This window comes from Tupaia chinensis, unplaced genomic scaffold (assembly GCF_000334495.1).
Source record: "Tupaia chinensis unplaced genomic scaffold, TupChi_1.0 Scaffold000521_1, whole genome shotgun sequence".
In the NCBI taxonomy this organism is placed as follows: Eukaryota; Metazoa; Chordata; class Mammalia; order Scandentia; family Tupaiidae; genus Tupaia; species Tupaia belangeri.
The window spans coordinates 506920-519572 of NW_006160034.1; the positions used below are offsets into that span (position 1 = coordinate 506920).

The 12653-nt window shown below is 47.1% G+C and overlaps 1 protein-coding gene and 2 non-coding genes across 3 annotated transcripts; all 3 read left to right on the top strand.

Annotated features, from left to right (window-relative positions):
* Positions 1 to 1905: 1905 nt before the first annotated feature.
* Positions 1906 to 8011, top strand: RPS3A (ribosomal protein S3A). Its single transcript, XM_027775073.1, has 6 exons — positions 1906 to 2042; positions 2730 to 2833; positions 3162 to 3349; positions 6449 to 6657; positions 7442 to 7551; positions 7732 to 8011. The coding sequence occupies exons 1-6, from the start codon at positions 1981 to 1983 to the stop codon at positions 7851 to 7853; spliced, it is 795 nt and encodes a 264-aa protein (XP_027630874.1). The 5' UTR covers positions 1906 to 1980; the 3' UTR covers positions 7854 to 8011.
* On the top strand, positions 4254 to 4326 carry LOC114009335 (small nucleolar RNA SNORD73). The gene has a single exon (XR_003550770.1). It is a non-coding gene; the product is annotated as a small nucleolar RNA SNORD73 (small nucleolar RNA).
* Positions 7074 to 7140, top strand: LOC114009336 (small nucleolar RNA SNORD73). The gene has a single exon (XR_003550771.1). It is a non-coding gene; the product is annotated as a small nucleolar RNA SNORD73 (small nucleolar RNA).
* Positions 8012 to 12653: the final 4642 nt, after the last annotated feature.

Genomic DNA, 12653 nt, shown 5'->3' on the forward strand with positions numbered 1-12653 from the left:
AAAAGTTAAAAAAAAATTTATTTATTCATGTACTTATTTTATTTTGACCAGAGAGAGACACAGAGAGAGAGAGAAAGTGAGAAAGCAAGCCACCAGGTCCAAGACTCGAATCATGGTTGGCCACATGGGAATGTCCAGTGTCTTAACCACCATGCCACCTGCTGGTCCCCAAAACCAAACTTTTTATCAATGCATAACATGAGAATCACGTCAGGCACATGTGTGTACACTGTGGTGTGGCACGCCCCTGGGGAGTGATTTCTCATTTTCTCTCATGCAAAGCTACCTGTCGACAAGCACATAGCTTTGCAACTGCTCACAAGGCCATGGGAAACGTTTATGAGATCATTGTTTTGGACTAAGCTCCTGCTCGGATTCCAACAGACCAGACCAAAATGGAGTCACTCATGCTCAACTGTCATATCACCCAACTGAGATGTTAAGGAAGCTGGGAGTTGCCTAGATGACTAGACCAGTTATTCCTGAAAACAGGAGATTCCAGTCTGAGTGGGTGCTATAAAAAACAGGCCAGGCACTCTGCGCTCTCTCTGGACCATGCACCTACAAGAGCCCCAGGAACAGGAACTCGGTGGACTTCTTGTCTCCTGAAACCCTTCTTGCCCAGACACATTCCTCCTTTTCTTTCCAGAGTCACTGTATCCACGGTTTGCTTAAGGAGTGTGGGGGTGACACAAGGGTAAAAGAGACGCTGGAAAGCTGACCCAATCGGGCTGGTCCTCTCACATCTAAGAGAGGTGCCCAGGGACCAGCCAGTAGCTAATGGCTATGTCGCTGGACTCCCATGTAGTCGACCGCGGTTCACGTCCCGGACCCGGTGGCTTAAACTCTCACCGGGCACGTGTGCATGTGTGCCCAAGACCCCGAGAGGAGAATGGAGGAGAAGGGATTGTGGCGTGGCCATCCCCCCTGGGGGGTGATTTCTCGCTTTCTGTCTCTCTGTCTTTCTGGCTAGCACATGCGCCCTAGAGCAAAAACTTCTCCCCCCCCCCAAAAAAAGAGAGGTTCCCTGACCACTCCTGGGCATGCGCAGTTAGCAGGTGGTCACAGAGTCAAGACCCTTGGTGGTGGTGCTGTCTTTTTCACCCATGGAATAAATAAGAACTTAAAAAAACAAGCAAACAGACTAACCAACATACTGGCAAGAACATTAAAAAAAAATGAATTAAGCAAAGGGACTCCAGGTGACCAGGAGGCCATTTTGCTCCCTTATCATATAATTTAGCCCATCAGAGGCTCCTTGCAACGGGCCTCTGGGCGACTCTTGCCTTGGCAATCATCCCGGAACCTGCTAACCCTTGCACATTACCGGGTAGCTCGGACTTGGTGGGGTCCAGCAGTCGTACAACCCTGTCCCGAATGAGGTCTTTGCCTTGCCCTGCTGCGCCTCAGGCCCCTGTTCTAGGGGGAGGGCATCCCCACGCGGGCTCACCGGCACCCACATCCACCAGAGAACATCATTCCACCTGCCGAGTCGCACCCACCTAGCCCTAACGACCTCAGGAGGTAGTGGGATCGATCCCCATTACACTCAGGCCACTGAGCAGAGAGAAGTCCCGAGGCCAGCACTTAAAGCTGTACCCAATGCACGACTCCAAAGCTTGGGAGTCTTTAGAGACACAGGTCCGCAGGTTAGACAGCCTGACAACTTTGAGGGCGGAAACACGTTTCCTGACGTCAGTGCAGGGACCCCACGGGTAACCAGATACCTGCCGCCAACGCCTCTCCAGAGCCAGCGTCCCCGCGAGCCCGCGGCGTGCGGCGCGACCTCCCTACACACGAGGGCGCTGTCGCTGCCGCAGTCGGACTGCCTCTCTCGAGCTCGCTCTCTGTTGTCGCGATATTCTTTTAGACCGGAAACACGAACGATCAAAGGTCACGTAAACGGCACTGCCCCGCCCCCGTACGCCTAAGTTCTCGCGCGAGTTCTGTTTCCGCCCTTTTGGCTCTCTGAGTAGCACCATGGCGGTTGGCAAGAATAAGCGCCTTACGAAAGGCGGCAAAAAGGGAGCCAAGAAGAAAGTGTAAGTGGCTACTATCGTGGGCTCCTGCCCTTTGGAGTCTTGCTGGCATCGGCGCGCGGGATCTGGATCGTGGCGTGGGTCGGATGGCGGCGATGCCGGTCGGATCGCGCGGGCCGTGGCGGGTGCTGCACCCCGGCCTGCCAGATCTGGGTGCCGCGTCGGGGCGGGCCGGCTACTTCTCCCTTGGCCTTCTGGGCCTTGCGGCACCCCGCGGGTCGATTGTCGCCGCCGCAGTTCGGGGCTGGCACGTTTCGAAGTTCCGAGCAGGTTTTTGATGTCACTCCGAGAGTAGCAGTTCAGGAAGTCACTGCTCTTGTCCCTTCGGCACCCAGCACCCCTCCCAGGCGCCGTGGGACCGAGGAGCTCCTCGTAGGCCCGCGTGGGGTCCTGAAGGTCTCGGTGACCGGTACGCGCCTCCACTCACGGGAGAGCCCCCTGGGCCGGTGCCCCTTGGAGGACGTGCTGTCGGCGCGGTGGAAGGCCCGCCGGGGGCTGGAGCGGGCGGACGCTCAGTGACAGCGAGAGGAGCTGGAGGGACCCGGGCACCGTCACCGTCCACCCCCCTGCGTCGCTGGGAACCTTCCCGGGAGCGATGCCGATGGCAGTGTTAGCGTGAGGCGAGTTGAAAAGTGCAGTGAGAGTTACTTGAAATGTGATGAAATTTCTTTTTTTTTCTTTTACATCTAGGGTTGATCCATTTTCTAAAAAAGATTGGTATGACGTGAAAGCACCTGCCATGTTCAACATAAGAAATATTGGGAAGACACTGGTTACCAGGACTCAAGGAACCAGTGAGTATCTGGTCTTGGTTTTTATTTTCCTTGAATTGGGCAGGGGTCTGGGTCTGGTACTGAGGTGGGAGGTTTCAAGGGAATAGCAGCTCTCCGTTGCAGGTTTAGCAACTGTTTTTTTTTTTTTTTTAAACAAGGTGATTCTTGTTTTACTGAGACGTGCATGGGTAGTTTGGATTTTTCCAACGAGCGCCGTAGTCTTGCGTTTGGAAATGCAGCAAAGGTTCATGTCTCTGTAATTTGCATTTCTGACATAAATGCACGACTTGGAAGACTTGACATTTGCTCACGTGGTTCCGAATGTTGACATTTGTTTCTTGTTTTGTAGAAATCGCGTCCGATGGCCTTAAGGGCCGTGTGTTTGAAGTGAGCCTTGCAGATCTGCAGAATGACGAAGTCGCATTTAGGAAATTCAAGCTAATTACTGAGGACGTTCAGGGCAAAAACTGCCTGACTAACTTCCATGGCATGGATCTCACCCGTGACAAAATGTGTTCCATGGTCAAAAAATGGCAGGTGAGACCAAAAGTTCCCTTCAAATGTTTAGTGTTACAGAGTAAGGACCAGGGCTGTCATGGAGTGGCAACAGGGAGGAGCTGACCATGGACTTCAAGTTTCAGGTCCTTAACTGTGCTCATGCAATGAGTGCCAACTCTGGGTTGGATCTTGTGACCTTAAGCAACAGTGAACAAACCACGGTCCTCCTTTTTCTACTTACCTTTTTAGGTTTTTGTTGCAGTTTAATATTGGATTATCATCAGATTAAGGTGTTTTTGGCTGTATGGTTAGTGGCTTGTTGAGAACCTCTAGGTCTTTGTGGGCAGTTGTCTTCAGAATATTTTTGGATTTCAGAAATAACTCATAAGTGATGGGACCAGCAGATGGTATAATGGTTACCACACTGAACTCCCACCTAGTTGACTGTGGTTTGAATCCCAGACCTGGAGCCCTGCAATGCTGTGAGAGTGTGTGCCCAAAGTCCTGAGAGAATGGAGGAGGAAGGATTGCAGCGTGCCCAGGGGCTGATGTGCTTACTGTCTCTTCTGGCAAGTGCATGCGTCCTATAGCAAAAATAACTTAACATTCTACAGGTGGGAAAACTTCTTAGTGCAAAAAAAGTGAATTCCTGATCTTGATTATCCCTGAATAGAGCCTAATAGTGGCAGTCTCTAGTAAGGTTGAAACCTCGGTTCCATTTTTCAGTTGGGTTCTTTTGGGAAAGTAACTTTAAAAACATGCCAAATGAGCCTTGGCTTCTTTATCCTTGGTAAAATTAAAGTGTCATCGAATTATGAGGATGAAACAAAAAAGGCCCACATAAGTATTCTTACATGTGCTTGACACAGAAAGGGCTCAGTAAGGGTATCATTTTAGGAAGTGTCTGTCTGACCACCAGTTTTAGGGTAATTCTCTATATGGGAATGAATGATGACAAAATGTTTCGGTCCCAGATGATACATCCTGATTATACCGTTACGTTTGTTTCTGACATTCCCCTAAGGCTTTTTGGTTGCATTTCTAGAAATAATTTTAAGGTCTCTGGGCTGTAATTATATCAATATTTGCAAAGTGCAGTGAAGGTTTGCTGCTACTTAAGATGGGTGTTTTAAATTTCTTCCATGAGCAAGAGAGGCAGTCACACACACGGCACTCCCAAACAGGGTCTTTTTAAGTTTTTGCCTGGGGATGCAGTGGTGCTAGTAGGAGAGAGACTGAGTTGGAAAGTGAGAACTCATCCCCTGGGGGAATGGGCACACCAGGGTTCCTTCTCTCATGTGCCTGGCTTGAAGAAGCCACTAGGCCTGGGATTCATCCCTGGTCAGCCATGTGGGATCCAGTGTCTTAACCAACAGGCCACCTGCTGGCCCCTGCAGGGCCTGGACACTGCGCTCTACTCCAGCGTCAGCCAGCCCAGGATCACATGGGTGCTTATGGCTTGGCATGAACTCAGGACCTTCCTGTGTGGGCCAGTCTAGAAGAATGTCCTGTTTTAACCACTGCAGCACCGCCAGCCCTGGGCTTCGCTTTTTAAATTGAGGCAATAATAGAGCCACTACCTGGATTTTTAATGTTATATTCCAGGTGTGAAACGGAATATTCTAGCATTACTTTACTATGGAACATATAGGACATTTTAAAAACTTGCAGTTAGGGCCAGCAGGTGGCATAGTGGTTAATGTACTGGACTCCCACATGGCTGACCACAGTTCCAGTCCCAGATCTGGCAGCTTCAAACTCACTCCTGGTGTGTGTCCTATGTGTGTGTCCAGGATCCTGAGAGGAGAGGGGTTTGTGGTGTGGTCATTTTCCCCTGCGGAGTGGTCATTTCTCACTTTCTGTCTTTGTCTCTGACGAGTGCATGTACCCTATAGCAAAAATCTCTTAAAAAAAAAATGCAGTAACTACAGCAATATTTCTATTTAGAGCATGTTTTTATTGGGTTGTTGAAAATGTCATGACAGGACAGCAATATTTCTATTTAGAGCATGTTTTTACTGGGTTGTTGAAAACGTCATGATAGGGACCAGCAAATGGCATAATGGTAACGTTGCTGGACTGCTACGAGATTGACCGTGGTTTGAGTCCTGGACCCGGCGGCTTAAAACTCACTCTGGGCGTGTACATGCGTGCCCAAAATCCTGAGAGAACTGGAGAGGAGATTGCCATTGGCCATCCTCCCTGGGGGGAAGGGTATTTCTCACTTTAAATGTGCCCTGTAGCAAAAAACTTTCTTTTAAAAAAAGTCATGTATTTTTGCATAGAAAAAAAGTCATGACTTCTGACAACCCAGTACAAGGTGAAATTGTTCAGTGCTGCTGTCCATATCATCGAATCCCATGGATCCTTTCTCAGAACCGTATCTTCCTCTTGCCTTGCGTAGTTGTATGGCTGGGGGGTGGATGGGCTGTCACAGGCTTACATGTGCAGATCTTGTATGCAAAAGCCGTAGGTGGGGGCAGTTCAGATAATGGTGTAGATGTTTTGTGATAACCGCCCATGAACCTATCATATGGTGAAAAAAGGAAGTTGAAAGTGTGATTCAGCTAGCCCACGGAGCAACATAGCCCACCTTAAACGTGCCTGGAAGACTTACATTAGCATGCAGTTGGGCAGAACCATCGAACAGCCTGTTGATAGTAAAAGTGTTGGATATTTTGTGGACCGAGTTTGGGGCCCTGCCTGGTGGTAATAGAGTGGATTGGAGAGGGAAGGCACGGCAGTCCACGGAACTTGGCATTTAACTGCCTATAAATTGTGAGTTTGGGGTAGTTTGTTCAGCTGCCTTTACGGAAGTAAGTCTAACTTAGATAAAGGGTATTGGTATTACAATACTTGTTTTTTATGACAGATCTGTATTTTTAACAGTCTTACAGTAGCGATCCTGTCTGCCCTTACCTTCCCAGTTAGCTAGGACTGGAGGCACACATACCACAGACCCTGACCCATTTAGGTTGGGCCAGAAATCAAACCCTGTGCGGATCACTGCGACTGGGCCTATATCATGTTTATGTTCTTTGTGTCACAGAAAGCAGTATTTGACATTCCAGCTTTTAGTGGAGGGGTGAAAATTGGCAACACTAGAGCCTCTTACATGTCGGTTTCTTTTTCCCCTAGACCATGATTGAAGCTCATGTCGATGTCAAGACTACCGATGGTTATTTGCTTCGTCTCTTCTGTGTTGGGTTTACTAAAAAACGCAACAACCAGATACGGAAGACCTCTTATGCCCAGCATCAGCAGGTCCGCCAAATCCGGAAGAAGATGATGGAAATCATGACCCGGGAGGTGCAGACAAATGACTTGAAAGAAGTGGTCAATAAACTGTAAGTGCTGTTTTCCTCACAGGCTCAACCCTGGGTAGCTGAGTGTTCCTCAGGTCAGGGAAAGCATGACACCGAGTGGAGTCAGACCTCTGAAGTCCTGTCTGTATCCTGCCAGCTATTCGTGAAATAGCTCAGGGCTGAGTCTGTAATCCTTACTCCTTTTAGGATTTTGGACATGTAAATATGCAACCGGGGCTGTTTTTTTCCCCCAGTTGCTGGCTCCAGGACTCGAACTGTACAACCAGCCATGTGGGATCCTGCTGCCTTAACCACTGGGCCATGGGCTAGCTATGTTTTCTGTCTTTGGATAAAGCTGCCTCATAGGAGATAGTGAGACTTGAAGGACAAGATGTGTCTTTGCCTTAATTAGAAAATATACTGAATAGATCAAACTTTTCACAACTATATGTATTGGGAATATGTGATGAAAAAATGTTTCGGTCCCAGCTGATGTACAGTGATAAGTTACATTTTTCTGATGTTCCCATGCAGCATATAGTTTGCTAAGAGAATGTAACAGAAAAAGCAGGCGGCTTGGATTCAGAGGGATTAAATGCTAATTTTGCCTACTACTAACTACCACCTAGCTATGTAATTCAGATAATCTTTTAACTGATAGAGGACAGTGGTATTGTAGGTGACCTTAACATGAGGATGTAGGTTAAATGGGGTAGGTATTACATTTGTAGGTTTATTCTAAGACTTCTTTCTTTTTAAAAGAAATGGCTTTCCACTTAGGTGAGAGAACCAAGACTTCTAACTTGTCCTTCCTGGTGGTTTGCAGGATTCCAGACAGCATCGGAAAAGACATAGAAAAGGCCTGCCAGTCCATCTACCCTCTCCACGATGTCTTCGTCAGGAAAGTCAAAATGCTGAAGAAGCCCAAGTTTGAATGTAAGTCGAAATCACAGGAGCCCAGCAAGAAAGAATTGTGAGGCCAAATATGTTGGGATTTTTTTTTTTTTTTTCTGAGGCCAGCTGATGGCTGTTCCCATTTCTGGTAATGCTTATGTGGTATTGAAGCCCACTGCTTCAGGATACGATACTGTAACTTTTTTTTTTTCTTCCTTTTAGTGGGAAAACTCATGGAGCTTCATGGTGAAGGTAGTAGCTCTGGAAAAGCTACTGGGGATGAGACGGGCGCCAAAGTTGAACGAGCTGATGGATATGAACCACCAGTCCAAGAATCTGTTTAAAATTCAGACTTTTAATAGTGACAAATAAAAAGTCATTTGTGACAGGTTCCATCTGAACATTCTTTTTAAATAACCTGAAAGCTTGGTGACTCAGATACTCTGATTTGAAAATGAAGTTTTCTGACCTGTATGAGTTTTATTAAATAGTTGAGAAGGGGTGTTGTTTATCATTTGTTTACCAGTTGTGCTCTAGACATGGTGTAGGGTTTTTTCCCCCTCTTGTAATTTGCTGTCAGTGTATGTGTTTGTCACAAAGTGAGAAAACACCCTCCTGGGGGGATTGCCCACCACAATCCCTTCTCAATGATTTTGGGCAGATACATAAACCAAGCCTGTTTTTCAGGCTGGTGAGTCCAGGACTCAGACCACAGACGGCCATGTGGAATCCAGCCGTGCGCTGTTTGGTGCTGCTGCCTGGCCCGTGTAGATGGGTTTGATGGAAGGACACCATTTATTACATACCTTAGGTTCTCAAGCCATCTGCAGGATGAGAAAACATGGTTGAACTCCCCTCAGATCCTGACTCAGTGGTTCCAGGTGATGCCACAAGTGTGCTTGTGTGACAGGTTCTCAGCCGACGGCCTGGACAGTGCTTTAAGAACCACCGCACTAGGCTGAATGATGGGAAAGGCCTTTCAGTGTTTTTCTGGTTTTGATTTTAAAGCTGAATAAAGCTGGAGAAGCTGGTTGCTGGTCTTTTAGGTGTTTGGTGCCACCCACTTCTGTTTTATACCTCCCAAACGAATTCTCATTTAGCTGACCTTGCTTCCTGTAGTCCCTCCTAAGTTGAACTGTTCCCATACTGCTCTGCGGCCTGTCACTGGCTGTACACACTGAGCTGTGCCGTCGAGCACCGTGGTTCTCTTTGGTCAGTGTCCTGTTTCCAATCAGCACACAAACAAGCCCTGTCCTCTCCCAGAGCAGTATATGTAACCACCTTAAACCAAAGCTCAAAAGGTTTTTTTTTTTTTTTTTTACCGTTTTTATTTTCCCTTAGTTTTTTAAGAGGTTTTTGCCTCAGGGTGCATTGGGCTCTGGGAGAAACTGAGGGAAAATGAAAAATCACCCCCTAGGGGGATGGCCATGCTGCAGTCCTTTTCTCCATTCTCCTACCACAATCTTGGGCATGATGTACATGCACCTGGCAAGACAAAGTGGTCAACATGTAAGAGTCCAGCGACATTAACTGCTACGCCATCTGCTGGTCCGTTTTTTTAAATGTACAATTTTACTTTGAAAAAAATCTGCTTCACTTAAGCTTTCCCCCATGCCACTCCAGGAAAGCTGTCAGATTACCAGTGACTGTTTCCTAGTCCAGAGGTCTGTTCTTGGTCTTCACTTGTGATACCTGACAGTTGGTTTTATTTTTAAATTTCCAGACCTTCACATCAGCGTTTTCTTATTTTTAGAAGTTTTTCCTATAGGGCATATGCACTCACCAAAGACAGAAAGATGGCCACTGCAATCCCTTCTCCATTCTCTCAGGGTCTTGCACACACACGCACCTGGTGCAAGATTAAGCCACCGGGTCTGGGACTTGAACTGCAGTCAACTACATGGGAGTCCAGTGACATAGCCATTATGCCAACTGCTGGTCCTCTTCTTTTTTTATACATCAGGGTTTTCCCACATCACTACTGTTAACTATTGATCGTTCATCTCTTAGACGTTTGCTCTCCAGGATTTGGGGCATACATGTACACATGCCTAGTGTTTCTCAAGCTACCGGGTCTAGGACTCAAAGTGTGCTTGGCTATGTGGGATCCGGTCACCTTAACAGCATGCCACCTCTTCCTCTTGGCCTTCATTCAGCCTGCTGCTGGTAGTCGTGTCCACCGTAGATTTTAGGTGGGGGCTCTAGCTGTACGAAGGTCATCTGGTAGAACGATAGTGTTCTCTGAGTTTGTGCATGAAGAGTGATTTGTAAGTACATTTTATACCCAAAGGTCACTTGCTGAACATAAACTTCTTGGCTCAGTGAGTGTTTTAAGTATGTACATCTGTTTTCATATTGCTTAATGCACTGCTAACAAAAAGTATGATCGTCTTTTCTTTCCCTTACAAATCACTTAATGTAGATCTTGTGTTTGGTTTTGGCCATAGGGCATGTGCACTTGAGGGAGAGAGACAGAAGGAAAGTGAGAAATCACCCCTGGGGTGGCTGTGCCACAATCCCTTTTGCCTCCATTCTCTTGGGATTTGGGGCACGTGTGCTCAAGTGCCTGGTGTGAGCCTTGTGCCGCTGGGTCTAGGACTCAAACCACAGATGGCCATGTGGAAATCCAGCACTCCAACCACCATGTCACATGGCCTCACAGATGCAGTGTGAGTGTCCTACTGCTGTCCACCTACACATCTGGGCCCGCCGACGCCCTCTGACCAGCAGAGACGCAGGCCTGTGTGTGCCCCGCGTCCACCCAGGGTGCTCTGTGCAGTGGGCGGCCTTCCACCACTGTGTGTTTACACAGCCCTGACATCTTCACGTCTAACAAGCAGACAGCTGTCTCCGGTCTCGCACACCGAGACTCTGGCAACTACTTTTGCTGTGAGTAATAAAGTCCTTTGTTTCTGACCTAGGAGTCTCATGTTTTCTGCTAGGGCGGCTAGCCACAGGCTCGAGGCCCTCTGGAAGCTGCTGGCACCTGCAGCCTGGGGGACCAGGCGTGAACGGCAATGCTCCTGAGTCAGCCATCTCTCCAGTGAAGTGCTTGGCATGATTGGAGAGGGAACTGCAGCTAATTCTTTCATCTTAATTGTAAAGAAAAACTAAACACGGGCCAGCATTTTGGTATTAAAGTGGTTAACTTTTGTTACAAGTAGGCACATAACCAGTAGGTAATACTCCTTACTGAATTTAGGATTTTGAATCATTACTTCTCCTGAAATATTCAATAATTCACTGAATTACTGCTTAATTTTCAGTAGACATAAATAAAGAATCCATGGTCTACAAAGAACTAGGATTCCTTTTTTTAAAAAAAGCCTAGAATGTGTCCCAAACTCTGAAATATACATGTGTTAGCTTAACAGTGCTTGAATCAATCTGTGAAACTCAAATACTAACGACCTTGGGGAACCAGCAGTTAGCGTAATGGCTATGTTGCTGGACTCCCACGTAGTCGACCGTGGTTCACGTCCTGGACCCAGTGGCTTAGAACTCACGCCGGGTGCGTGTGCGTGCGTTCCCAAGAGGAGAGTGGAGGAGAAGGGATTGCGGTGTGACCATTCCCCCGGGGGGTGATTTCTCGCTTTCTGTCTCTATGTCTCTCTGTCTGGCGAGCGCACGCGCCCTATAGCGAAAACCTCTCCAAAACAAAACAAAACAAAAAAACAAACTAAGGACCTTGTTTTGTTCTACTTTTGTATAAAGATCTAGATTTAAGACTGCCCTGCTGTGGGACCAGCAGGTGGTGAGGTGGTTAAGGTGCTGGACTCCCATGTGGCTGACCACAGTTGCCGGACCTGGTGGCTTGCTTTCTTACTCCACCCCCCTCTCTCTCTGGTCAAATTAAAAATAAATGAATGAATAAATAAAATAATGACACACCTGGACAAGGTCTGATGTTCCAGACTTCGATGATCCCCATTAAACAGAAACAGGACTCCCTCGTAATAAATCAGCTGGCATTTGAGTTTCTAGATAACACCCATATAAACTGTCTACATGAAACGGAAAGGCTGACCAGACTTTCCTGCTTGACAGAGAAAAATTCAGGGCGTGAGTTTATTCTGGGCAACTGTTTCTGATCCTAAGCGTGGCAACATTGCTAGACCAACATAACAGATGGTTCGTTGTACTTGCTTGATGGCGAAGGAGAAATGAATCACTTCAGCCCAAGTGGAAAAAGGCCTGGCTTGGGACTCTGCAGAGCCAGGTTTCCTCGAGTCTCTGCCCGCTCCTAAAGGGCCTTCGTAAGTCATTTTACCTCTGCGGGCTGAACTCGGGTTTCCAAGGACGCACTGCTGTGGTTTAACGGCCTGAGCTTGCAGTTAAGGGAGTGGCCCCTAGATGGTGGTGTTGCTCTGAGTTAGGCTGCACGTTTCTTCTCTAATTACAGTGAAGTAAGAAGGCATAGGTTAGAAAATGATTTCTCATTAGTTCTGAAAAAAGTCACTGTTAAGAATTCATTTGATGGCATTCAAAATGGCATTGGATCGTGAATCACATGGCCCGTGTGCATCTGACATTAATTAAAAAGAATAAACCATTAATGATGATACCAAAGTCAACATATTCCCTTATAATTAGTCCGTATACCCATCACTGTCTTCTCTAGGTATATTTATCTAAACTTAAGGCACTGAGTAAAAACTGAACAAGGACTGCTGAGAGTACTGATTTACGACCTTACAGAAAGATGACTCATATTTCTAAAATGCCAGTTTTAAGATCAAACTTTGATAAATGTGTGGATTTCTTTCATTTTGAACATTACAGTCAGTATCCACAACCTGTGATTTCCATGAACACAATGGCAGTAGTACTGTATTACTCTTCCAGCATGTGTACAAGGGCATCTTTATAGAAATATGCTGGCTTGGGCCAGCAGGTGGCATGGTGGCTAAGGCTCTGGACTCCTGTGTGGCTGACCACAGTTCAAGTCCTGGAACCCGTGGCTTAAAAATCACACTAGGCAGGTGTATGTGCATGCATGCCCAAAATCCCAGGAGGAGAATGGAGAAGGGACTGTGGTGTGGCCTTCTTCCTGGGGGAGGACTTCTCACTTTCCCTCTATTTCTGTCTCTCTCCAGTGAGCACACACCCTATTGCAAAAATCTTTATATATATATATATGTATA